The sequence below is a fragment of the Galleria mellonella genome, unplaced genomic scaffold, assembly GCF_026898425.1.
Source record: "Galleria mellonella isolate WM207_F2 unplaced genomic scaffold, CSIRO_AGI_GalMel_v1 utg116, whole genome shotgun sequence".
Classification (NCBI taxonomy): domain Eukaryota; kingdom Metazoa; phylum Arthropoda; class Insecta; order Lepidoptera; family Pyralidae; genus Galleria; species Galleria mellonella.
The window spans coordinates 1,018,504-1,045,349 of NW_026441978.1; the positions used below are offsets into that span (position 1 = coordinate 1,018,504).

Here is a 26,846-nt window from a genome sequence, read left to right on the forward strand (position 1 = left end):
TGCAAACTTGCCGAGTTCTACAGAGCATAGACAAGCAGCTAATACTAATTTTAAGGATATATATATATATATATATATATATATATATATATATATATATATATATATATATATATATAGAATCTATCACGAAGAGAATAGATAGCAGAGAGATATTAGTTCGAATCCCGTCGAATCAAGTTATGGAAAGGTAAATTTTTGCACCTATTAACGTTGATGTATTATTAAAGGGCCCTGACCTTTTACAAAAGTGCATGTAACCCAACAATAAACACGTTTTTTTAAACAATTTATTGAAACGTAGATACTTTGTAAGTGCCACGGGTCACTACATCAAATAGCCTGACCCTAAAGCTAGGATCCCCCGTGTTATGAGGAACCAAGCATCAAGCAATACAGGACACAACCTAAGATAACTAGACCCGGAAAATTTAATTACCTAAACTGTTCCAACAGGAAATCGAACCAGGACCTCAACTGCAAATCAGCGTGCCCATCAAATTAAAATATTACCATCAATAAAAATATTATTATGTCAGACTGCATAATAGAAATGAACAACCATCGACAAAAAGCCAAAATGGGGTTACAATAATCAAATATCAAATTTTTGTTTATACCACAAAGGTGGCAAACAAGCATACAGCCCGTCTGATGGTAAACGTGCTTCGTCTAATAATTCAAATAAAACAAAAAAAATAAAATCAAAAGTTTTACTAGATGCTCTAAAATCGTAGAACAACTCTATTATTTTTATACCCGTTTCGTACAATCACTTCCATACACCTTTGGGTTCTTGCGATGCGCCAAAAGTATAAAAAGAAATTAAGATTAAATAACAACAGAATTCTAAAACTATTAATATTGTATTTTTACATACATTCTGTATGACAAAACCTGTGTGTAATAATAAATCTAATAATAATGTCGAACATGGGGAAAACAAAACAATCATACACATACACAATATTTTTCAAATATTGTTTTTTTTTTCACATTTACATGTAGACTTAAGAAGTATTTGATTTTAGTTAAAACTTTTTATTAAAAATTGGTGACAAAATCAATGCCATAAACGGATTAAAAAATTACAAATTTTAAACAAAAAATTTAAAACATTCGAAATGTCATCTTGTGTTGTTTTAGAATCAAAATTGTTAGACATTTAATTTCTGAATTTGTGAAAATTTCACGTACTGTTACTACGGTGCATTATGGTGGCAAATCTGTATGAATTTCCCGGATATATCTATTATAATTTATGGATTTATAATTTAAATAGAAGGGGGGGAAAGGGATTGTTAGTAACGGAGACTGAGAATCCCATTGCTAGCAATATACCCAAACAGGTCGACCTCCACGTGGTTCCCCCTGGAAATCATGGTTAATTCCTGATGAATTCATCATGATGGGCTAACTGGCCTGTTTTCATTCTCATCTATCACCCTTCACTGGTGCTCCGCCAGCGTATCCCGTTAGCGCAGGCGGGGTTACCATACTATTTTTACCCATCAAAAAAATAATTACATAGAAAATAATAAGACGTCCGGAAAACTCATACGGTGTTGATTACTATTTATCGTTTCTCTTCGACTACCGTCTGTCAGTTGCAAATAGGCAAGAAACTCCCTACGTACATACATGGTTTGTTTTACTTAAAAACTTACAACTAAACTCTAGGAATATCACATTAACAGTTTCTGCGCTCACAGGTTTGTCCTGTCTATGTACAGTTAGCCACAAAAATACATAATCCAAACAATATTGTTAATGGAATATAAGCTGGCAACACCAAAGTCAAATACCTGAGCTGTGTTTAAATTATGTAACTGCCCGATGGTATAAACCTTTCACTGTATAACAATATAGAAAAATGCACACAATATGAATAAAAAGACATAAATACGAATACAAAAAGGAAATAAATATTCTAGAAGCTTCTAATCTGAAAGATCAATGTTGTAAAATAGTACTAATATATTTTTGCAGGTAACTGTACATTTATATCAACTCATCGAGACTCCGTTAGTTTATAAAAGGTATATCTTTGTAGTATTTAGTCGCATATTAATAATTTGGTGGACTTAACAATTCGATATTTTACAATGTTAGGTGCAAGTTAGTAGATTGCTCTCAAATTGCATCGAAGAAGGCTCGAAACTCTAATCTAACGACTAAATCTAAGGAAAATTCAAACATAGCTACATTTTTTTTTTTTTGGTTCTATTAATTTCCATGATTTTTATACTTACACCTAGTATCATTCGATTATAATATATACATATACATAATTTCTTACTATATCATAAATAGTTATTCTACCGAAAACCGTTAAAATATGAGCTGAATGTATCATTTCCTTTGCCATGACCTTGTAGTAAACCATAGACAAAAAAAAAGTTTAGCAAAGGAGAGACACAATCAACCATTTTTGTAATTAAAACTAGGGGAAGATCATTTAGTTTATTGGTTTCACATGAGAGACAGTCTTTAGTAAGGGTCATTTTACAATGTAACTACATTTTCAGAACAACCTCTGTGCTCACTACGCCGTCTCATACCGCGACTGAAACTATACAGATTTTATATGTGAAAGGCTGGCAAACAGGCATACATAATTATTCCTTGCATGGATTATTGTGGGACAAACCCCACTACGTAATCCACACCAACACTATCAACACCATAATTCCAGGCTTAAACCGTCAAAACTGGAGGCCAATTAACTACAAATTAGTAATAATCAATTATTCCGCAATTACAACGTGATCAATTACTAAGTATTTGAAAATAGAAGAAAAACTATATAATAGAAGTGAGCCACTGTAATAGACAAAGCAGTGTTTCAACTAAAAGTGACTAATATAGAGCAATATCTATCTATTGTAGTTACAATATCTATACATATATTAGCCCAATAACAGATATATTAGATATCGATTATATAATATCGAAAAGAAACCTCTCGTAATATACAGATATCTAATGATAAGGGCGATATCGCAATGGGTAAACATTAAACCGAACTCAATACATAGATATTGGGTATTACGCATATCTAGTTTTGACAATTTTCGTGCCTGACACGCTCCTGTAGCGGTTAGTAGCGGTACACGGTATAGTGAGCACAGTCCTTAATATTTTACGCGTTGTTAGTATTTTCTTTTGGGGCCTTTATACTACATTATAATGTTATAATTTGGTACACAACCATTTTCACCTGTCATAGAAATAATGTCTTCCCATTGAAATACTTTTAAATAGGTGCAGATTAGATATAAAAGAAGCTTATAAGCAAATGGAGATTCCGTTGTTAATACAATATTGAAGCCAGTATTTTAACTAATAACTTTATTGGCCATCTCACTTACACTCGAATAGGATTACGGAAAAGTTGTTGTAAAAAAGAGATACTAAACGTCATAGTGTTAGAACCATCCGTCTTATACTCAACTGTAACGTGTTGAGAAACCAGAAAAGCGAATCCATTGATGAAATCGTCATCGCGAGCGAGATCATGAGACAGAATGACACAAAAAGTCTGGTGTCTCATACAATAGGATTGAATAATATATAGCAATAACTATATATTTTAGTTACAATATCTGTATAATGGTCCAATGAGAAATATATTAAAAGTTTGTAAATCCAAAAAATAATATTGGATAACAGAATTTAAACATGGTCGATACGGGCGATATCGAAATAAGTATAGTAAATATACAGAGGAAACCAGTATATAGATATCGGATCGGTATTATTGACTATTACCCATGCCTAGTACCAACTGAATGCATGTTGGATACATTTATTTTATCTAGCGGACCAAATATGCCTTTTTAAAGCCCTAATTTATTGGTATCAAATCAATTTTGATGTTCACGGTACAATCACCACTTGTTATAACCTTCTTTAATGAAGATAGATATTATATATATATATATATATATATATATATATATATATATATATATATATATATATATATAATATTTAATTCAAATATTTATTTTAATTTTTCATAATTTTTAATATAACAATAAAGGCTACTTGATTTGTATGCTTTTACTCATTCTTTTGGGAAGCCAAAAAATATTCAGCTATAACTAATGTTTGTTTTACATTTGAATTTAATTTTAATATCACTTTTCTCTTGTCTATTGCTCTCTTTACAATACTCTGACCGTTCCTCTGTTACAATTGGATTTATTCAATTCGTTAATTACGTCATGCTGCAACGACAAAATGGCGGCCACCTGTCAAAAGACAGTCTACAACCAAATAGTCTCATTCCGAGTACTTTAATACAAAATGGCCTGATTTTTTTTTTTATTTCCTCACACTGTTTTTTTTTTTACTCTATATTTATGTTTTTAATTCTTGAATTTTATACTAATGCAATTAGGAGTATGAACGCTCAGTTTAATTAAAAATTATTCGCATACACTTTTTGTGCACTATAAAAGATATATGGTGAATTTTTATGGATATTTTTGATTGGTATCACGTCAAGAGGTTGTTGATGGTGTTTTTCTTACATTTTCAGGGCATTTCGTACACGATTTTTTTTTTATTATAGACGTATTTTTATTACAAATCTAATCTAATAATCAATCTAGATGCAATATCAACACGTCATAAATCACTACATATCATTAAAATTACTTCTTAATTTACACAATTAAGAATTTGTTAATAATATTTTGTTTTTCTTTAATATTGTAGTAGTGTGGGTCACATAAACGAGATTCTATCAAAGTTACATTCAATTGAATAAATTTAATTTGCAACATATAAAACAAATCCCATAGAAAAAAGTTCCTAATTCACCTCTACTTGGTACAGACCATTGTAATTGTTAACTATATATATATATATATATATATATATAGTTGTATTTATATATAATTAATTTTTTTTTAAATTACAATTGTTGTAATTTTGATAGAATAGTTAACCAATATTTAGCTTAAAACCTTTTTATCCTTTTACCTTACATTAACGTTATATCGTGACATAACTACACATATAACTGGCCTCACTACATATGACTGTTTCATATTAATACTTAGAAATTCTTGACAATGTGGTTTTTTTTTTTTATTTATAATAATACATATTAACAGTAAGGGCCCCATATCCACGATCCAAATAAACATAAGGGCAAATTGTGTTCGTTGTTAAATAAATCAGTTTTAATATATTTTTAATACTATTTTTAAATTGTAATTGCAACATAGTTGACAATACGTGGATAAAACTGTAATAAATAAGTTAAAATTAGACGCCATTTTGAAATGTGATTATTTCAAAATGGCGGCTGAATAACTTTTTTATATTTTACGCATTTTTATGTTTGTTTATTCCTATACCTTATTCCGTAGTATTTTTGTGTTAGTTTTGTGATAATAAACAATTACAATGCTGAATATTAATTTGAAACAGCAGAATACAGAAGTGGATATGGAAGCCCTGTACTGAGGTTATTTATAACAGTTTATATGTAAGCAGTTCATGTCAAAAATTTTAATATAATATTATGTAGATATGGGAACCTACACAAATAGGAACAAAACCATTTCAAAATACGATTTGCCTTGCCTTGTCAGGTGATTCGAAAGTGCGGTAGCGTAATCGTACCTATATAGAGATATAATCATTTACTACTTATCTAGACATTATACTTTTATCCTTGACTCTCTGACCTTAGTAATTAATCATTGGTGAACATAGTATCGTCCTTTAATTATACTATAGTTATACAATTACAACACATATTCTCAAAACGTCTCCACTCCATAGGAGTAATGTTTTAAATCGTTCGTTATTAACTATGAATTAGGAAAAATAAAACTGTCTTTATTGTTAAATGTTCACAACATTCGCATCATCAATCTCGACATTAATGGTTCATGCGTAAGATGAAACAACGTATATGCCAAAACATCAGAAAAATAAAAAAAAAGTAATATTAGCGCGAATTAAGCACCGATTGTCATACGAAAAAAAAGTAGAAAAATTAAAAAATAATAAATTCAAAAATCGAACAACTGATCACAAACACAGAATAGTGTTTTCTATATTTTATAGGTTCAAATTTCGAACGAAAACATGTCGCTTACACTAGAAGCTTCCCGTTCTGCTTGACTTCACCATTTCCTACATTTGGCTCCTCGATCTTGTTGCGTTTCTGTTTACGAATACACTTGTACAGCGGGAGAATGACCAGGATCACACCCGAAATCCCGATAAACACGCCCGCCATGTAGAATGAGAGGTCGTAAGAGCCGGTTATGTCATAAATCCAACCTGGAATGGTAGAAAAAAACAATGTTAATTATTTTTGTGAGTGAGTTGACAAATGAAGCCTATAAAATTTAAAGGCAGCTAAACATCTTAAAACTGATTTCATTTTCACTCTGTACTCAAAAATGGAGGGAGTTCTATTAATTTAAATTAAAATTATTACTAACATTCAATTCTTTTTTAATCTGGTTTAAAATATAGACCACCAGAGGGAGACTTTGTACAAAAGTCGATTGCTTGGGTACCTCTATCCCATTCGTGTTTCTAGCGTGAAACAATTGTGTTTCGGTTTGAAGGGTGGGATATGGCGTGAATTTACTGGGTACAGAGGAATAACACCTGATATTAGTGGTACAGTCTTAAATTCATCATCATCATCATATCAGCTAATCACTATTCACTGCTGAACATAAGCCTCCCCCTAATAGGGCAATTTTGCCCGTAGTTTACACGCTTAACACGCGGTTTTTTTTTTTTAATGAATGACAATGTAATGTTCTTACTCTCTCCGCCTGCACTATCGATATACATTGGCGGGGCACCAGTGAGCGATGATAAATGAAAATGAACACAGGTCAGTTGCCCCGTAGATTGCCACGAATTCATAAGAAATGTATCAAAACGGTTTCCAGGGGGAACCGCGTGTTTTTTTATACCACTGAGGTGGCAAACAAGCATACAGAACGCCTGCAATACCAGAGGTATTACGTGCGCGCCGCCGACCCTGAAGAAACCTCTTTACCCCCTTTTGAAGAACCCCATGCTGTAGTCTCTTGGGAAAACCTCGACAGGGAGCTCATTCCACAACCTGAGCGTTCGTGGGAGAAAACATCTCTGAATCCGCGTTGTACGCGACCATTTAGGCTGTAGGGTATGAGGGTGAACTCCTTGTCGATGGCGAGCCGTACGATGATAGAAAGTAGCCGTAGGCATCATATTCCTCTGAGCACAATCCATTGTACAAGCGGTAGAACACGCAGAGTGAGGCAAAATCTCTCCTAAGACTTAAGGGTTCGATACCGCCTGTGAGCCTGGGATCATCGACAATTCTCATAGCTCGTCTTTGCACTAAGTCGAAGGGTAATATTATTAGAAATGGGAGTGGTTATCCGCATTACTAACAATCCCCCCCCCCCCTCCAACAGTTAGCAACCGCAGTTAGTCTTAGATGATATTGAAAATCTGAAATTATACAAGTTCTAAATATAAAAGCACCAACCTGCCAAAGGAGGTCCGATCAGGTTGGCGACGCCCTGTATCAAGAGCAGCAGCCCGTACGCGTTGGTGAACTTCTCGAGCGTGATCTGCTCGACGAGTATAATGCTGGTGAGCGAGTAGTTGGCCGCGATGAAGGCGCCGAAGGCCCCCGAGGCGGCGCCGAGGGCCGCGTAGGCCTGCACCAGCGGCATCAGCAGCGTCACCGCGCCGCACAGCACCATGCACGCCGCGTACACCAGGCTCGCGTTCACACGCTCGAAGTCGCCCACCCAGCCGAGCAGAATCTGGGAAATTATAATTGTACTGTTATAGATGACTGCGAAAGAAATAATGTTTTCGAGTGGGAGAAGAAGGAATTGTTAGTAACGGGGATTAGTTGCCCCATTGCTAGCAATATATATTTTTAAGTGTCACTTTTTTTCCTATCAAATTAAGTACTAAACTAAATCCTTTATCTTTAGTTATTGTTTAAAAAGTATACCGCAGTTTCTCTCTATGTAAAACCCACTGTTACAGTAGGATAAGCAATTCTATGACTTTAAAGAGTTCACGTGTAAAATATAGTACAATAACTGGTATATTTAAGAACTAAACCATCGATATATCCATTCCAATACCATAAGGGGGGAGGGGGGGATTGTTAGTAATGAGAATTAGTAGCCCCATTGCTAGCAATATACTCTGTCAGGTCCACCTCCTCGTGGTTCCCCCTGGAAACCGTCGAGATTGATTTATTGTTAAATTCGTCATGGTGGGCTAACTGACCTGCCTTTTCATTCTCACCTATCATCTCTTACTGGTGCCCTGCCAGTGTATACCGATAGCGCAGGGGACGTTACTATTCCATCATCATCCATCCACAATTTTTTTCGAGTGTAAGTATAACAAAAGGGGGAAGGAGGGGGGATTGTTAGTAATAGGTTTTAGCTTCCCCATTCCTAGCAATATATCCTGTCAGGTCAACCTCCAAGACATTATGGAACATGGGTACACACATGGAATTCAGCACGATGCTTTGCAGAGGGACCACGGGGAGTTCGACCTCAGGATATACTTTTAGCAATGGAACTGGAAGGCCGAATTACTAACAAACCGTTCCCCTCGAGGACCTCAATGTTACGTCTCCGTACCCTGTAATTTCAATCACTATAATCCACTCTTCAAATCGAAACGCAGCCATGCAAACACATTCGCTTCACGGCAAAAACAAGAGTGGGACACAGGTACCCAAACAGATAATAATATAACATTATAATGTATTATTATGTATAATTATTTCAATATGTTACTATAATTAAGTCACATATTCTTCACCACAACTGCCCTTCATACGCTTTCTGTTTCTACCTCATGGTTAGCTGGTAGAGAATGCAATATGGCAACTCGCCACTTGTACAAAAGTTTTATTGTGCAATAAAGAATAAATAAATAAATAAATACTATTTCCAGTAATTATCAAGACTAGACCGTCATTTATTAATTAGCGTTTAGCACTATTACACAATAGTAATCAATGATAATTGCGTGTAAACACAAACTTTATGACTGTATTGTTACAACGGCATTGTGCTGTCACTGTTACCGTTATCTGAAGGATCAACGTAACAGTTTTGACCTAAATATGGTATCTACCTTTTGTTTACGCTAGGTAATTATACACCTATACATATATCGACAGTCAACCGCCAATATCTCGTTTTTTATGCAACTTAGAATGGCAAACGTGCTGATGATCCACCTAATGGAAAGTGGTAACCGTCGCCTATAAACATGAGCAGTAGTATGGACATAACAGAGTATACTGTTTCTCCCATGATACCCCCCATGCGTTGCCATTCCTGAGGACTCAGGTGTTATGCTTCTATACCTTGTAATTCCACTGCGACATCAATACTCAAGAATGTATGAGATACAATATAGGCATCACCAGTATACCACTTTCTACCACATGGACAGTCATTTTCATTACCATTTTAAGTTACATATAAAAAAAAAACTTCAAAGAGACCCTCGGCACTTTGCCCACTCTACCTACCCCGCAAGGGACTTGGCTTGAAGATAGGTAGTTATAACATTAAATACTCACCTCGCCAAACATATTCAATATCCCGATAATAGATATCAACATCGAGGACTGTGACTCGTTGAAACCCATAGACATTGCGTTGTGCGCTATATACACGTATGGTACGTCATACCACATGTACAACAGGAAGTTGGATAAGGAGAACACGAGGAACGCCGGGTTGAGGAAATGGGAGAAGTCCATCACGTCCACCACCAGATCCCAAAAGTCCCAGAGACCAGCGTACCATTGAACCTGAAAGAAGGAACGATATTTTTGTTAAACAAAAAGGTTGGTGAACTAGCTTATTGTCCCGCTTGGTGGAAGAATACCAGATGCCCCGCGCGTGGGGTTATCTCGTTCTTCAAACTATAATAATATTCAGAATTTTGTATTTGTGGTAATAAATTCGAGTTATATTTATAAGAAATACAAAATATAAACTAGCTTGCAATTTATATTTAAATATATAAGAAATTAATTTCTTAGCAGCGTCTAACCGCGGTTGTCAACCCGCTTGCCAAGCGTGGCAACAACTGCAAAGCTCCCCAATAGGGGGAGGCCTACATTAGACAGTGGACAATTAAGGGCTAATATGATAATTATATGATAACTACATTATAAAAGATGATCATATCACATGGTCATTTTCAATATAAATAGCACCAATTTGCATTTTCAAAGAGTTACTTGACAATTTACATTAATATAGTATTAATAGTATTTGATGTACGTAAAATATATTATTTTTAAAGTAGACAATTAAACAATAAAGAAGTAAAGGCATTAGTTAACTGAGCGAATTTTGATGAAACATGGTATAGAATTTTTTTGAGGTAACAAATATGTGAAAGCACAATACAATTTATTTTAATTTTCAACTCACCTTTTCTTTTGCAATGGTGGTCATTGAGTTCCTGAAGATATTGGGACAAGAAGAAGCTCGGAGTCTGTATCTATTGATATTCAACATTGCACCTCTGTACGTAAGAGAATGTCTATGCACTCTCAAATCTTTGAGGAACGCCGGGGGCTTCTTGGAAACAGAGGAGCCCGTGGCACCTTGCCGTCTCAACCAAAGCGATATGGCAACTTTATCACTAAGAGGTGCTGAAGTATTGTTACTTTCAGGAGCTTGAGTTGCAGTGGGTGACATAGCCCCCGGCGTGGTACCAGGAGACATTACACCCCTAGGTGGCGACTGCTCATGAAGTCTTCCACTGTCGCTAAAGCTTCTAGATGGCAACATAACACCGGGATAATTCTGAGCCAGTATCGCATATGCTCGACCTTTATTCGACATTAACTCGAACACTTCTAGGGAAATACCCTCACCACCAGTCATAAAAGTAGGTAAATCCACCAAGGAACTAAACTGTGGAACAACAGGAGACGCAACTGCTTCAATGTCTACTTTATCAACTTTAGTGGAACCAGCTGCACTACTTTTGCTATCCGAGAAACTATCAACCGAGGAACCATACCGTTTATTTCGTTTTCTCTCTCGTCTACGTTTTCTCTCTCTGGCCTTCTCCTCGTTCATTGTCGTCGTCCATGGCAGATCTCTAAAGAGCATGCCACAAACCGCAATATTCAAAAACAATCCTGCTAATATTAGCGTAGTTCCACGCCAGCCGTACTCATCGAGTAAAAGATTCGTTAGAGGGGCAAATATGAAAGTTCCAATGCCACTCCCACAAACTGAAATTCCAGTTGCAAGGGAACGTTTCTTCTCAAAATAATATGCGACTATAACAACTGCCGCAACATAACACAAGCTCAAGCCAAAGCCGGCCATAATGCCAAAAGTCAAAAACAGAGTCTCCATATTGTCCACAAATGCGGAAATAACAAAGCCGATGGTCGCCATTATTGAACCAAATATAGTCATACGGCGACATCCGTACCTGTCCGTTAAAAAACTAGCGATCGGGCCAGAGAGAAGGGGCATTGCCATAAATATCCCCGCAATCCATGCCGTCTTTCCTTTTCCCTCGCCAAAGTATTCGAGGAAATGAGGGAAGAATACGCCGAAACTAAATGTGATTCCATCGGCGATGAGATTAACCATGAAAGATGCAAATACGACGACCCAACCCCAACCACCGTCCGGAGGCCGGGCTTCCGCGATCGACACATCTTCGTCGTCTGAGGAACTCGAACTAGAACTAGATACGGATACAGGCGCCGGGGGCGACTGCGCGTCGAACTGCACATGCAGGACACGACCGTTCGTTTTCCGCGCAACATTATCACTGATAGCACTGACACTGAGCGGGTCGCGGAGGAGAGGCTCGCTCTCGGGAATAGAGGGTAGCGCACGCGGCGCGGGCCGCGGAGTCTCTGGGTCGTTTAAGGCCTCCGCAGGCGGGGCTGGGGTATCAGGGGTTTCGCGGGGTCCTCCTTGGATCGACCGATTGTTCGTGCAGTCCGGCGGCGGCGAGAGGCGCGCGCGGTCCATTCCGGCAGGGCGCGACGAAACTGCGCTCGCAGCGTGTGCAGCGCGGGATCACCAGTCCGCCGGGCTTCCATGCGGACACCACACCACCGCCGTGACCTCATGCTGAAATATCAGAAATATTGTCGTTAATACAGTCCACATACGACATAATAATACTTCTATGACTAGGATTAAATCTATCATAATAGTTTTCCAATTCTTTGATTATAAAGTTACAATTTCGAACTTTGTTGTTCGTGATAATTATTTAATTACATAAATTTACTCGTATACTCTCACAATAAGGTTTCAAGTTTTTTTTCTTCAGAGATTTTCAATTATATAATGAAGCGATGACATTTTTCTGAAATATTAGATCGTTAATTAAAACTGGCAATGTAATTTATCACGGGACAAAAAAAAAACATTAATTTCATCCAACCCTCATATATCAAATTGTCACTGCAAATGCCTCATTTTTTTCAACTAATCTCGCAGCTGTCGGTCAAAATCCAATGACAAATAACGAACGTCCTCTCGATTTATATTAATATTGTATACATGTACCTAATCACGGTTAGGTAATAAGACCTACTCGAGCTAGGAAGCCAAGAGTCGTATCAATCACGCTCAATGTACGTTGCTCTATTCAAAGCAGATAATAGTTCATTGCTTGCAACGGATGTCCAAAGTGCTAAATCGTCTCCAGTTACTTGAGTGATTGCTGGACAATGAGGAGCCGGTTGAAGATCGGAGCTGGTATGCCGAAGTATTAATATGTACAGTAAATAACATCATCGTTGAGTGCCAATCCAATGTTATTTGCCTAGAATACTCGATAAATCTATGCACAAACTAAGGTTTTAAAAAAGTTTAAACTTAATAACATTAGTGTTAATAATGAAAGTCAATTAACAATAAACAAATGGAATCCAGAACTTATTTGGTGTTTACATTCATTTCTTTTTTATTTGGAATTAATGCTTATTAAATTTCGGTAGAAAACTTAATAGGCAATTTTCGTATGGCAAATACTGATCCTTATCTTATAATAGAAAAAAGAAATCATTTTCTCCCAAATGAGTCCCATTACTTTTGGTTCCATTCACAGTAACGCTCATAGATGCTATTACTACATACTAAAAAACCGTTTTAGTGAAATAGTGAATTGCATTATCCACGTATTCTTAAAGTACTCGTCCTTATATAAAAATATTTGTGCCAAAATCTGTAACATCAAAAAAAACATAAATAGTTTTTGAGAACTACATAAAACTGCTAATATCTTTGAAGTCGGTTAAAATGGCTATTTTTTGAACAGCTCTTCAGTTAACATCGCTTGCAGAGAAAACAAAAGTCTGCCTGACCTATTAGAAGAACAAAGTGCAGCCTCTCCAAAACCTCGAGCTTTTGTAAGCCAAGATATCTAAAGCAAGTCTTCAGATATCTTGTTTTGTTTTACAAAGAATAAAAGAAAAATTGTTTGACGTTGTACAATAAAATTAATAATCTATTAAAGCAAAAATTGCATTTTTAAGAAAACTATCTAACGTTGCCATGTACCTGCCGTGTAGGTCCTGACAAAGAATGAAGCACCCCTTCCTTTCCCGTGGGTATCGTAAGAGGCGACTAAGGGAACTTAATGGTAGAGCGATGGCCAGCAGCGTCCTACTTAAAACATCACTAAAAGCCCAACTGCGGTTGCCAACCTGCCTGCCAAACGTGACATCTATACTGATAAAAATCCTCTTCTGGGGAAGATTTATGTTCAGCAGTAAACAGTTGTATACTATTTATAAATCAGTCAAGGTCTCTCCTTAAAATGAGAATGTATCCTTAAAATGATAAAGCATTGCTTCATAAGAAAAAGCAGAGCTTCATCATTTATATTCGTCTTACCATAATTAAGATTGTGTTCCCTAAAAAACCGATTTTAATTCAGGCAAAACCAATTATTTTGATATAAATACTAAACTATGAATCGATTTTGATAAAACTTTTATAGTACCAGTCCATAAATATAATATCCTTTCAAATAAAAATAATTTTACAAATCGGTTTTCAATTGACAGAGTTATGAGTAAAACAAACATAAAAAAAAAACTACAACCAAATTGAAAAACTTTTTGAAGTCGGTTGAAAATTTCAATTTGACTTAAAATCAATTTGATCTTTGTAATCCTTACTAATATTATAAATTTAAAAGTGTACGTTTCTTTGTCACTTGTTAGCATTTTAATGGCTCATCCAATCGGCACGTCGTGAAATTTGTCCATACACGTATAGTTTTGAATGGAAAAAAATATAGGCTACTTTTTAGCCCCATCAATCCTGTACATTTTTATATACTGATCACGCGGACAAAGTCGTGTGTAAAGATTAGTTTTAAATATTCAACATCAATTATTCACTCCTATTCAAGAAAGACGAGCAACGAGCAAATGATCAAGCCTATATCAAATCAGTTGCTAATAATAAATGGCTCGAACTAAGCGTGCATATTACCCTATAGGCATCTATATTGAATGCAGGCTTTTTATCTCGGTGGTTTTATACTAACATCCCTGTATTATCCTGCATCAAATGCACGCTATGCAGCAGCTGACCTGCTTCCCGCTAAACCAGGTCATCCGCAGAGCATCCGCATACATTAACGCCCCATGGTCTATGTTTAAGACTGACTGATATACAAAGTTATCTTGTTTCATGCGGGGCTTTGATAAGAGGTTTTTCATGTTCACAGGACTGACCTATTTTTCTAGAAAGAGGTCATTCGCAATGAAGTCTTGTTCAGGAATTTAACCACTACACTTAAGCGTACATTAATAAAATAGCTTCATTCCGTAAAGTCAACATAAAAGGCTTTTAAAAGGATGAACTGGATAGATAAATGCAGATGTTTGTGAATAACCAATTCCTGTTTTAAAACAAAATTAACACCTAATCCTACGTAGTAAAATTTATTAGTAACTACCAGTGTTTTGCTTACATTTGTACTATCTTACTTTTTTGTAGCAGCAACACATTGCTGCATTATTATAATTTTGGCCTACAGTTTAAGACTACGAAATCACGAAGCGTTGTTCGAACAGGGTATTCCAGGACCACGCTACGCTATATATAGAAAGTACTATAGCAAATTACATTTTTCTGTTTCTAGGGTTCCTGTCGCAGCTTATGTCAACGCGTAACTACAATAAGAACTGCTTCGTGTGTACCTTTCATCACACTGTGGACCCAACATAGACGTTTGACCTTAGTGAATTGTTTATCGTCATTACCTTAGATCGGTATAAAAAAAAGGTCGTGTATCTGCCTGTCTCCGTGGCCTAAACAACTGGCTAAAAATTCATAATCCTCCAAAATGTACTCTGTAAATTGGGTTTAATCAACGGGCCCTGTTATACCCATAAAACTGATGGTACGCATTTCATCTCGGGTCTCAGGTGACTGAACATGACATGACGTTGATATATGCAAAGTGGTGCTATAAGGGTATGTTTTAATATTTTGAATTAAAGAACTCCGGAATTAATTATTAAAATTCTAAGTTTTAAAGACAAACCGTATTTCTCTTCTGAAGAAATTTCGCCTTGAAAATAAATAACGACAGGTAATGTTCCTGCTATCGTATTCTGTGGTGAATACGTAAAGTATGGATTAGATTAAAATAACAAAGAGCAAATAAAAAGGACTATATATAAATAAAATTTGAAAGATTTAAAAGAATCAAAAGAACAACACACAAAATTGTTTACAAATGCAGTTAAGGTAATAAAAAAAACCTTATCTCTTGAAGAAGTTACTACTTTTTCAAGAGATAAGGCTTTCTTGTGTCACTACACAACCAGAATTCCCTCGTTTGACCTAATGACACTTTTATTGTGCTAGATACCTTATCATTCCTGTACTTCCTGTTGTACCTATAAATTCCGCGTATTAAGTATTATGAGTTGCCATCAAAAGATGTTTTTCAGAAACATTCCGAGTATATTTTTTATACCATGCCAAGTTTTCTATTTGGATCATATCCGAATATTTATAGCATACAATGTCTGTTATGTATGCATGATTTACATGGTTTCATTTTTATGTGTTTACTTTCTCCAGACTATGAACAGCGCAAAGGTTAAGGTCATTCAATATGTAATCATAGGTTTCAACTCGCACTTAACCAATTTGTTTAAAAAAATCCGTCTGTTGAACAAATGCTTTAATTTTCGAATGTACTGAATGCGTTTTAATAGAAATCACACATGCTTAGTTTCGAGCCATGTTTCTGGTTTATTCCAACAAGATCAGCTTGCAGGAAGATAATATAAATCATTTACCTCACTGTCATTTACAATCATTTTAATTCAGCTACATCAAATTATGTAACGTAACGTGGTCAATCTTTCCTCTTTGTTAATATTGTCGCAGTATATGTGGCCGGAAAATCAACTGATCAACACGGCAATGTCGCTGGCTATTTTTAAAAGGCACTAAGTAATTTCTGATGTTTACCTCAGTGTCACGACCACGCGACAAAATTAACTCAATACAATAATACAATCTAGACTTTATAGTATGACTTGCTTTAAGTTACTTCAATACATCATGGATAAAATTTACATCAATAATACACTATATAAAAATCAAAATACCTATCCATGACAAGATTTGAATTGGCATTTACAGTCAAATAGGATAATTAATATAATAATGACAGTAAATTCATAATCAAAATGTCAACTTTTAAAAGGTTATTATTTAGTAAAGTATTATAAAAAAAAAAAGAAATAAAACGGGATTACAAGAGCAACAAGCAAACATATACATTCCATCTGATGATCATCCAACGGAAATTAAAGGTGGCAATGCCAAAAACTACTCTGACGTGTGACATGATGCCAGTCTGTGTAATATGTCACAATCTCATGATACATAAATATTACATAATCTGCATCAGAACACATTATACAAGCAACAAACTTATCATCAGAAATTGTCTAAGAAACAAATTATAGGATGTTTAAAATGAATCGAATTAAACAAAATTGAATATTCAAAATCAACGTTGACACTGTTGAAGAAACAGATGGTATTGAACAAAACAGATGTAGCGTTTACAAATGTATTGCAAATTTTAACACAGACCTTGATCGGTTGGTATAAGGTCACGATGAACTCGCAATACTCTGTCTACACCAAACAGAAACAAACTTCCGTAATGACAAGTTCACAGATTATATGCTTTGGATTAATTTTATGCAACAAACAGCAAAAACAATAATAAAATCAAAAGATATTTCAATGCAAATAAATCCATATCGATCAAAAACATTGGACCGTATTCTTAACTATGAGTTTTATATTAATTTAATATAATAGAAACGAATAATTTCAAAGGCAGAGAAAAAATTATCGATTAACAACTGGAGCTAACCGAAGAAAACTGTAACAATGTATTTGGTACCAGTGAAGAGATTCTAAAAATTATTAATATCAAACTAAAATTCACTGTAATGTAAAAAATTTAGAAAATATGTAGCTAAAACTATAGCCAAATATAGCATTGCATACATGCTGCAAATACCAGTTACTGGAATTCCAAAGAATATAAGACGTTTAAAAGATTTTAATCGTAAATGCAGAAATTACGGTTATTAGACCCGCAAAACAAAAAAAACACAGGCAAATTCAAACTTGTTCTTGTTAAAAACACTTAAAAATAGTATTTCGGGTGCCATCCTATCTCTTAAATAAGAATATTAATTTAAATATCAATTACCAAACTTAAAATACACTGCACTAGCAACTCGTCTCGGCTTTATACGTTTTTTTATATAATATAACACACGCTTATAGTGAAAAAATAAAATTCGTTAAGTATTTTTTTGTTTTTTTTTATACAACTTAGAATGGCAAACAAGCTGACGGCCCACCTGATGGAAAGTAGTAATCGTTGCCTATAGATATGAACAGTACCATGGACATAACAGAGTATACTGTTTCGCCCATGATACTCGACTCAGATATTATTCCTCTGTACCCAGTAAATTCACGCCATATCCCACCCTTCAAACCGAAACAGATCCATGCAAACACAGCTGCTTTACGGTTGAAACATGAATGGGATAGAGGTACTCAAGCAATCGACTTTTGTACAAAGTCTCCCTCTTCATTACAAACAAAAAATCAAATTTTTCCTCTTTGTTAAATTACTTTAAATATAGAATAATGTCACAAAGAAGAGTAATGAATGGAATAATGCAGGCTGAGATTAACAACGTAAAAATAAAAAGAAAAGATATGGTTACATATTGTCAGAGTATGAAATGAATTTTGATACCATTCATTAAAACTAATGAATCTTGAATATAGATTTACTAAGGGAGACATTTCCGTATCGGCTCCATTGTCATTTCCTCCATTTCATGTACAAATATACTGTAAGAAAACATAAGAGGCTATTGATGCTTGGCGTCTGGCCATCTTCCAGACATTTCTTTACGTCAACCATTATAAATAATCTAAATGTTTGGCAATACAAGTGATATGTGATCTAAGAGCGAATGACACGAATGCAAAGAATTTTCAATATCGTTAACACTTTTATCCTTTTACAGAAGTCGAATCCGATCCCTAATATCCGAAAATCCCCTATATAAATAAGCAAAAACGCAAAACCTCGAGGCAACATTAAGGATTTTTTTTCAATACACATACACAAATACTATTTGAGCGATTTTATAATTTGCTATAATACAACAATTTTTTTTATTATATTTAAAATAACAATTAAGCTGACGGCCCACCTAACGAAAAGTAGACACCATGAATATTACAGGATACACTGGTGATAATTAAAGTATATCTATGACTAAGGTAATAAATGTACATAAACCATAGACATTACAGAATCAACGTTCATACCCAAGCAATCGACTTTGTACAAAAGTCGATTGCTTGGGTACCTCTGTCCCATTCGTGCTTCTACCGTGAAGCAGTTGTGTTTACATGGCTGTGTTTCGGTTTGAAGGGTGGGCTATGGCGTGAATTTACAGGGTACAGAGGAATAACATCTGAGTCCTCAAGCAAAGCTTTGGGGGTATCATAGGCGAAACAGTATACTCTGTTATGTCCATGGTACTGCTCATGTCTATAGGCGACGGTTGCCACTTTCTATCAGGTTGGCCGTAAACTTGTTTGCCATTCTAAGTTGTATAAAAAAAAATTACCATTCTTAAAGACTAAAATATTTTCGGTCCACCTCATGGTAAACGGTTACCGCAACCTATGAACGCCTGCAATACCAGGGTCATTACGCGCGCGTTCCCGATCCTGAAGAAACCTCTTTACCCTTTTTTTAAATAACCCCATGCTTGTAGTCTCTTAGAAAAACCTCGACAGGGAGCTCATGCCACAAACTAAGCGTTCGTGGGAGGAAACATCTCTGAAACCGCGCTGTTATATTATGTCTCCATAGCTTGTAATTTCATTGCCATATTCCACCCTTCAAAAAAATGTATGCGGTCGTATGGAGATGCTTCTTTTGTATTTCCGGTCACGTCGACGATATCGTCATGCTAAACATGTCCACAATATCGTTGTAATACACTAACATTTCCAAACAATGGTATACATTTTTCTCTCCTATTATATCGTGACGATAAAATCAACGATATAGTGCCGTGATCTGGTAAATTATAAAAGATTAATGTCATAATCAATCGACGGCTTTGCTTGCGTAAATTCTTTGTCCAAACTGTATTCAAATTCGTTCAGCTGTTTAAGCGTTATTCAGTAACAAACACACATCTAAACATCTTTACAAAATATCACTTTATAATATTATGTAGTAGGATACTGGTGAATGGAAGAACTGATACTGACTGATTTATCAATATATATCATAAACTTCTCGAGTTGAAATATGATTTTTGCAAAATGACCTTTTAAGACTAAAAAAGGACTTCGCAAAATACCCACTAGCACAGGAAATAAAGAGATCAACATAAACGAAACCGCGGCAAACAACTAGAACCAAATGAAAAGAAACAAACCCTAACAATTCGTATAATTACCATCCGACCGTTACGATCACGAGTCGACCATTAAGACATTATGAGTTTCGATGGAGTCGTACAACTGAAATGTAACCCTTCTTTCGTTTAAACTTTTTCTCCGAAACGATTCTCCACGGTGCGGCGCGGGCATTGCCAGATGAGGTATTTTTTCGTAATTTACAGCTAAAAATTTTTGGTTTGAAGAAATTTCTGGGAGAAAAGTCGATGTGGAGATCTTTGTATAATTTTTTACATACATATGATATTTATAAACATTAAATAGAATATATAAATGAAAGTAGACATAACGTTAAGAGGTTAATATAGAGAAAGGGCAACTTTTTGCCACTTACATTGTGGCTATTTAGCAAAATAGTAAAGAAAAAGTATAAACAGGTGCATTAACATTGCGTTCCACAAAAATTAGCGACTTCAATTATGGCAAAACCAGTTACTTTAATTTCAAACTAAACTACTGAGCCAATTTTGATAAAATTTCTATGGAACCAATTAGCAAGTATAATCTTTCACATATAATATTTTTTTATAAATTGGTTTATAGCTGACGAAATTATAAGGTAATAAACATAAAAAATACAACCGAATTGACGATCTCCTTCTTACTCATAGTTAAAAAGTAAAAGAAATTGTGTCAGTTTGAAGAGAAAATATTTGGAGCTTGGGGAGAAATGTGAAATCAAAGAAATTGTGTCAATATGGAGAAAAAAATACTTGAAATTTGGGGAGAAATCTAAAATCGCATCTGGCAACGCTGATTCCCTTACAAGTTCTACAGTCAAACTTTGTCGACACTTATCGAGATGAGTTTCTTGCTCGTTCTCGGCCGTCAGCCGTTACTTGTGAAAGTTTCCAAGCAGGGCAGTAGTCAAATCAGCTTTGTCCATTTTATTATTTTCTCGATGACAGCTCATATTATAATTTCTCTTAAAAACTGTTTCTTCGGTAGTCTTGAACCCCTTCTATTCATATATTGAGCAATTTCAAAAAGGAGTTTTTTAATTCGTCTACAAGTTTTGTGTATTACCATGTCATCGCTATTTACACATCAATATTGAGGTTTCTTCTTCTAATCAATAGTGTTTCTATTATTGGAACTCTATAATTCCGACACAAATTTTACCACAACTGTATGATCTTACTGGTTTTTCAAACATATTCTTATACTTGATGTAAACTTTGTAAGTTAAAATACAGACTCTATTAATAAAAGTTAGCGTAAACGTCTATAATGGAAAGGTAAAAAATAAGAGTTATTATTTATATTTTTTAAATTTCCATTATAGACATAAGCGCTATAAACTTTACAACCAATTTAATTTTAAAGACTACCTCAGTACAAGCGATTTATTACTGAAGATATAAAACAAGCGAATAGCAAGTTAGGACTGGAGCAATAACTGCTCCATAAATGCAATTTAACCATTAAACCCATAAATCATTTCCTAAATTTGTCTTGTGGCATAATCCGCCAGATTCTGATGGGATCTTTTAAGATCTCGTAGCCATTCACCGCTACCAAAGACTCATACACACATCTGTATATAGATGAGCATTCTTTCATCTACATAGACAAATGTAGCTCTTATCAGTGAACGTGCAATGTTATCCAAGTGCAGTGGCCCAAATCCAAGAAAACAAATTCTAACCCAAGAACAGTATCAAATTTTTATTTATACAGATAACTTTGCATTAGAAGATTACCAATACAGACACTGACTCAAGTAAATACCGTCGCCGACGATTTACAATAGGTACATCCACTTATCAAGATCCCAGTAACCTTCGGGTCACATTTTATTTCAAATAATGAAATCAACACTTCATTTCCTTTAAAATATGAAGCCAACGTTTTAAAGGAAAAAACCAATACTGCATTATTGTAATTGACAATAAATTCATAGACAAATGACGAGGGCCAGACGCCGGCGCCTGCCACGCGTCGTCCATTGTTTTATCACCCATTACCCACTTTACCGACCTCAACAGGACGAGAGTTGTCACCCAATTGAGTACTGTCATTAGCAATATGATTTATGCTCTTAACGTAGCCTCGGTGTCTTCAAATTTACAAGAAAGGAAGCTCCATTCTTACTACTATTGTAATAACTATAATGCCATCCCATTACATCGTAAAATTTAACTACAATCTTGTATAATTATTGAAATGGTCCGGATAGCAGCTATGTCAACTTTGAGATTAAGAACATTGTAATAAAATGGTGACGAAATAACAATACAAATGTTACCACTTATTTGCATCTTCAGGATGTCGTAAGAGAGCAAACACCCTGGTCAACTAAAATACGCATAAGTCAATCTGGTTAATGTTTCATATGAAATATAATGCTAGTACGATATAAGGCTTCTCTTAAGGAAAGAAAGCAGGGTAAAGTAACTCTATCGTGTTCAGACACATTTGACTTGCTTCGCTGAATAGTTAGCTGCTAAATATTGATCGAGGGCTTTGTTACAAAGTTTTACTTTGAAATTAGTACCAATTTGCAGGGCAACTCTTAATCTTTAAAACTGTCAGCTTTCACGAGCTCATAATAAGCAAGTCCCTAGATTTAATCATAGGATCTGAATGTGAAAATATTTTGTTGAATTAAGCAATAACCTACATAAGTATATAAACTCTGATAAATTATTATTTCCAACCTTTCGCATATACACTCTGTTTAAAGTTTCGGGATATTTTTAATAAATATTTTAAATAAACAGCGAGCGAAGTTAAATAGAGGAAAGGTAGATTTATACAAGTACTAAGAGAGTTCGCTCCCGTGAATACCAGAGTATCTGTTCTACTTGCTTTACGCTTCACATTAGGTGAGGTACTTAATTTTACCATTACCAACTATATTATGCGGTTCCTGTTATATGTATTAAACACTAAAAGAGATAAGGAACGGAGTCATAACGATATTTCTGGAAGGAGTCGAGATTATTAGAGCATTTTATCCCGGTCACACGGACAGCCGTGAGTGAAAAGTAGTGAAGGAATAATGACTCTGAGTAATCGGTATAAAAAGACTTTATTACAATAATACCGTACTGTATTAATAAATAAACAAAATTTCGTTAAGCATTAGTATTTCAACATGATGATGTTTTGGTTGGCATATTGTTCTTATCTGTGAACTCGATATTTTCTTGAGTAGAAAGTAAGCTTCGATAGAATCCGAGTGTAATAAGTTCTTTTTGATATCATTAACAACTGGATTATTACTGTTCAGTTTCGCTACCATTAGTATTTAAAAGACCATAGACACATTTGGCACGAAAAACTGACCGCTACTAGTAGATGTCCTGTGACCTTCCCTATCAATTATCAATCTCCAATCGTTAAGTCTATATTCTTGTTGTGACATACCTAAAATGAAGCATCATTAAACAATCAGTCAAGGCTTGGAAGCCTAGTAACTGTTCGACGTCCAAACTTTAAGATCGGTAAGGCTTACACATTTTCCTTGTCATTGCAGGTGTCCGTATGTCCACAAAAAGAAGAACGAAATGTCAGATATTTTTTTTTTAAGAATTTAATTTAAGAAATAAAATGCATTCAATTAAGACGGCTTTAAATACGACACCAACACGGGAATCTTTATTAGCCGCCAATAGATTTATAAAAATTGATTCAAAGTTCATTGATGAATCGAAGAATCGAATACAAGATGCTTTCTTTTATACAACAGTACAAATATATCTAGTATAGTATTTAGATAATTTAATTTTCTACCCATAATTACATTAAGCTCGAAGAATTACTGAACTTAGCAAAAATAGCAAAAGAATTTCTGGAAATAAGAGCATTTCCTCGACCCCCTGATTTACGATTACCATTTCACTGCCTCTTAATGAAACTATGGATAAATTGAGCTATATCTCTTATACCGTAAGTGCTAAAATCGCGTGATTTTAGGGACTTTGGCAGACAGCCAGTTACGACCGTTGTGCGACCAAGTTACAGAGGGATCAGGAGTTTTCTTTGGGAACAAACCTCTTATGACGTCAACTTTGACCTTTTTGAAGTTATCATTTCCATACATTATCCGTTCTAACTACTGTACGAGTAGAGCTCAAACTTGAGGAAACAAATAATTAAAACTAAAATGACTCGAATGACTTAAAAATCAGATATATCAAAATTTTATAGACCTACATGCATTGAACCCACGTTTTTTTTTCCTACAACAAACAAACTATCTAAGTATACATTTCAACTACTTGTCTAGTACCCATAGAACAAGCTTTGCTTAATTTAGAATTATTTATTTACTTTAGGTTAAATTCATTAACAATTACGATAAAGAAGGAGTAAGATCGCTACATACGTCCTCATAAATTAAATAATAGGTTGTGATCATACAATTTCATTGCAGAAGAAATATATACACAATTTACGAATTTTGCTACGGAACCTAAACCAATTTGTGACAACATCTGATCATATCTCTGAAATATTTGATAATTTCCTCTCTTATGTCAGAAACGCCACTATCATACCCTTCAAATAGAAATAATAACATACGTATTGCGGCTATAATTTTGCCTCTTCTGCCGCGTCTTGTTTGCAGCAAACTTAAAACTCCAAATCGCAAAAATATCTGCCATCTTTTTTTATGAAGTGAACAAAATCGATGCGAACGTGATGCGGATATAAACTAGAGTTACGTAAAAACCGATTCGACGCGGTCTACCTTCTGAAAAAACTATTACAGCTAAATCCTATAAATTAGACCTTCGAGCCGGATAAATTCATAGCGGCACTGACTGAAACATTGGAACCAAACGAATATACAGTTTAAATACTCCTCTATTATCTTGTTGCAAAAACTGTTAAACTAATGATAACGGTTATTAATAAAATAGTAATAAAGAATTTTAATCAGGTGACCCGGTGTCATGGACCGATAATGATTATCATGACGTCACCCCCTACCCCGCCAGCCGATAAGTTCGATATCCACGCCAGTAGCTGACTTCTTTATTGTTCTAGACTAAAATGGATTAAATAAAAAGTGCCCTTGTCTATGATCCTTACTAATACTCGTATTATAAATATCAATGTTTGTTTGTTTGTTTATTACCCGTTTGGTGGCTGACGTCTTAACAAATTACTATGAAATTTGGTATACATATAATATATATGTATAGGATGGAGACTACTTTTGTCCCTGGCAGTGTACGTATCCTGATCACGCGGACGAAGACGCGGGTAAAAGCTAGTTTCATTATAATCCTTTTTAGTACAATAACGAATAATTGACTAAGACATATTGACATTACGGTGACTGTACAATAAGCAAATTATGAAATACGATAAAATCACAACCGGAGGTGGCAGGATGATATTATAGCTGATCTCCACCACGCACGATCATACGCTGGCGGGGCACCAATGAGAGATGACAGATGCGGAAAGCAAGTCAGTTAGTCTATCCTGACAAATTCAAGAATTAACCATGACAGTTTATAGGAAAAAGTGGCAGTATGATCATCTAATAGTGTATATTGCTAGCAATGGGATTATTTGACAGTTATACAGAAGGGTCGCACATAGAGAATTTAAAAGAAGTAAACATAATTTATCACAAAATAAATAATAGTACCTTACAAACATTGAACGGATAGATAAATACTAAAATTGTTTAGATAAATTGTAATAATAAAAAAATCAACATTCAGACTGCTAATAAGATCATTATAAATAACGTAAAAAAAAAAACAAATTTTATTTAAACTTTTTTCTCTAAATTCAATCCAGGATAACATATCGTAGTAATTAACCTCAGTTTAAATAAAATAATACAATAATTTAGAATTCCACAAAAAAACCGACTTTAATAATGGCATAACCAGTTATTTTGAATTCAGAACTAAACTACTGAACCGATTTTGATAACATTTCTATTGGACCAATCTGTAAGTATATCCTTTCAGATAAAAAAAGATTTTTCCAAATCAGTTTACAGCTATAAGTAAAAGAAACACTAGGTGTAATGTCGTATAGGGAGGTCAAGGATATGGCCTAGGATAGAGCTGGCTGGAAGAAGATGAATGAATTCGTTGCACCGACAAGAGGAAACTCTTAAATGGAAAGAAGAAGTTTACAGCTGACGGAGATCTAAAGTAATAAACATAAAAAAACGAATTAAGAACCTTATTTATTTATTTATTTATTCATTAGTACAAATATGTGTACATGGCGGACCTAATGCTAAAAGCATTCTCTCCAAGTCAACCATAACCTTCTTCTTTTTTAAGTCTTTTAGTTTATATGTACACTAAAAAATATATAAACAGTCTAATTGTAAATACTGAAAATTACATACATTGTTTTTTGTGTCTATGTACTCTAAATATTAATAGTTGTAGCACTTCAGCTGCCCGCTAACAACATGCTTTCCAACTGTATTGGGTAGACTGGAAGAGATCTCTGTCAGAGATAAGTCCACCCTTGCTCACAATATTTATAAATGCATTAACAATGTAATTTTCAAGTGCAATAAAGAATATATAATAATAATAATGAAATACCATTATCGTAGGCATGTAATACCGTATAAGAAGTCATCACACTACTTTAAGTTATATCACGATAATAGTAAACAAAAATATTAAAAGAAGTGTCGACTTTAAAACCAGCTACTGATAGAAAATTTGTCATTCAGCTTTACATATGTATAAAAACTAATAAATCATAATTTGCTAGAAAACATTAAAGGAATATTCAGAACAAAAGAAC

General features: G+C 34.7%; 1 protein-coding gene across 2 annotated transcripts in view; it reads right to left on the minus strand.

Annotated features, from left to right (window-relative positions):
- Positions 1–699: 699 nt before the first annotated feature.
- The window catches only part of LOC113514020 (monocarboxylate transporter 12-like), a 56,005-nt gene continuing 29,858 nt past the window's right edge, over positions 700–26,846 (minus strand). For both annotated transcript variants that reach the window (XM_052893663.1, XM_052893670.1), the window contains exons 2-5: positions 10,476–12,152; positions 9,611–9,844; positions 7,526–7,808; positions 700–6,309 (exon numbers count right to left, since the gene is read on the minus strand). In XM_052893663.1, the coding sequence (XP_052749623.1) occupies positions 6,119–6,309; positions 7,526–7,808; positions 9,611–9,844; positions 10,476–12,050 (2,283 nt within the window). In that variant the 5' untranslated portion in view covers positions 12,051–12,152 and the 3' untranslated portion in view covers positions 700–6,118. The remainder of the gene's footprint in view (positions 6,310–7,525; positions 7,809–9,610; positions 9,845–10,475; positions 12,153–26,846) is intronic.